Below are 2,296 nucleotides of genomic sequence, written 5' to 3' on the forward strand. Positions count from 1 at the left end.
GGGGGAGGGGGGGCAGCCCCTGCCCCACGGCGGTGTAAATCCGGAGGGGTTTCGGGGAGGAATGAGGAGGGGGTCTCCCCACATCCTGCCGCAAAACCTCCCCAGGGAGGGGGCCGGGGGGGTCAAGTCCTGCTCTCTGGTATAGAGCTGAGGTCCCCGCGTCCCCTCGCTGGGGTCTTGCTGGATTTACGCCACCAGGTAAAGCCCCTTTTTTGGATTTACCCCCCTTTTCACCCAGGTATCTTACCCCAGGGCAGGCCAGCCTGTGCCCACCCCCCCACGGTGGCACCCAGGAGCCCTGCAGCAGTTTGGTCCCCAGGGCTAGGGAGGGGATAGGGCTGGGGTTGGGGGGGTGTCACAAAGCTCCTTGTGTGTGTCCCCCCACCCCTCCCAGGCTCTGCCACTGCACCCGGGACCCCTCCTGCCATCTCCAAGCACCCACTCCAGCCTGTCTCAGCATCGCGCTGCTAAGAGGGAGCGGTGCCCCAGCCCGGGCATGTGCTGCTGGACTATGCCATGTCCCCCCCCGGCCGGTGGGCAGCCCCAGCCCCGTGAGGACGCTGCCAACCCGGAGCCGGATACCGGGACAGCGGGGTGCCCAGCACCGCCATGGCCCAGGGCTGGGACGCAGGGCTGTCGGGGATGACGACGGGCAGTCGGTCGCGGAGCTCCAGCAGCGAGGCCAGCCTGGCCCCCCGTTGCCTCCTCAGCAAGCAGAGCCGCCTGCTCAACGGGACCACCCGGGTCGGCCGTGCCACGTCCCCCATGGGCCGCGTCATCCTCATCAACACCCCCATCGAAGGTGCGTGGGGGTGCCCTCCCAGCTCTCTGCCCACCCCCATGGCCGGGGTTGGGGGGGAGGTGGGTCCAGACACTTGGTTTCCCCAGGTTTTGGGGGGCAGGGAGAGTTGTCCTGCGACTGGGGACATCCCCAGCGAGGGGGACACACACACAACGGCGGGGGTGTTGCTTGCACCCAGCCCGGGTGACACATCCTGTCCCCACCCTGTCCCCCCCACAGCCAGCAGCAATGAGAGCGACATCATCAATGCCATCACGGTGGAGAAGAGCATGGATGGCAAGCTGGGCTTCAGCGTCCGGGGTGGCTCCGAGCATGGGTTGGGCATCTTCGTCAGCAAGGTGGAGGAAGGCAGCGCTGCCGGTAAGCGTGCCAGGGCCAGGGATGGCAGTCGGGACGGGCACATGCCAGCAAGACCCTGTTGGGAAGCTCCCAGTGAGGTGGTCCCACATGGGCAATGCCACCCTTCGTGGTGGCAGGCCACCATTTGCTCTCTGCTTCTTCTCACCGTGGGGTTTTCAGGCTGCCCATGGGGAAGGGTTGGAGACACCCTGTGCTGATGGCTCTGAGCTCCATCCCCAAGCCACAGCAAGGTGACAAGCCCCCTTGTGCATGCCACAGCCTCGGTGGGATTGCCAGGCGCCTCCACCTCTGTTCCCGTGGGGTTCAGATCAGGTTGGGGGACACATTTAGGGAGGGGATGCCAAAGAAGGACATTGGTGCCAGGTGAGGTGGTCCAGCCAGCCGTGTGCCCCTCGCAGAGCAGGCCGGGCTGTGTGTTGGTGACAAGATCACGGAGGTGAACAGCGTGAGCCTGGAGAACATCACCATGAGCAGCGCCGTCAAGGTCCTCACTGGCAACAACCGCCTCCGCATGGTGGTCCGGAGGATGGGCCGCGTGCCGGGCATCAAGTTCTCCAAGGAGAAGACGGCATGGTGAGCAGGATGACCCCCATGCCAGCACCTCAAAGCCCAGCTTCATGGAGGGCATGGTGGGGGACGCTCGGTGGGGGATGCTGGGGAGCAGAGAGGATCCCAGAGTTTGGGGACCCTCAGCGTGGGGGGCATTGGAGGTCTCTGACAAAGGTGGGGAGAGCCCAAGGTGGGGCATGGGATGGGACTGGAAGGTCTGGAGCAGGGCAGGGTGGGTGCAAGCCCCATCCTCAACATCCTCCATCCCCATTGCTCTTCCTCTGCTGGGTGACACCAATGCCCCCATGCTGCCGGAGGTCAAGAGCCGGACCCCCAGGCTTCCCCCCCAACAAGCGCTGTGCCCGTGCCCCAGGGTGGACGTGGTGAACAGGCGCCTGGTGGTGGAGAAGAGCGGCTCGACGCCGTCGGAGAGCGGCTCCGAGGACGGGCTGCGGCGCATCGTCCACCTCTACACCACCTCCGACGACTACTGCCTGGGCTTCAACATCCGCGGCGGCAGGGAGTTCGGCCTCGGCATCTATGTCTCCAAGTACGGGCACCCTGAGGGGCACACACGGCACCCCC

General features: G+C 65.9%; 1 protein-coding gene across 1 annotated transcript in view; it reads left to right on the forward strand.

Moving 5' to 3' along the window:
- The first annotated feature begins 397 nt into the window (after positions 1-397).
- The window catches only part of PDZD7 (PDZ domain containing 7), an 8,695-nt gene continuing 6,796 nt past the window's right edge, over positions 398-2,296 (forward strand). The window contains exons 1-4 of the mRNA XM_014957538.1: positions 398-802; positions 1,022-1,162; positions 1,561-1,735; positions 2,085-2,261. Coding sequence (XP_014813024.1) covers positions 610-802; positions 1,022-1,162; positions 1,561-1,735; positions 2,085-2,261 — 686 coding nt within the window. The 5' untranslated portion in view covers positions 398-609. The remainder of the gene's footprint in view (positions 803-1,021; positions 1,163-1,560; positions 1,736-2,084; positions 2,262-2,296) is intronic.

The sequence above is a fragment of the Calidris pugnax genome, unplaced genomic scaffold (genome assembly GCF_001431845.1).
Source record: "Calidris pugnax isolate Ruff unplaced genomic scaffold, ASM143184v1 scaffold4, whole genome shotgun sequence".
Lineage (NCBI taxonomy): Eukaryota > Metazoa > Chordata > Aves > Charadriiformes > Scolopacidae > Calidris > Calidris pugnax.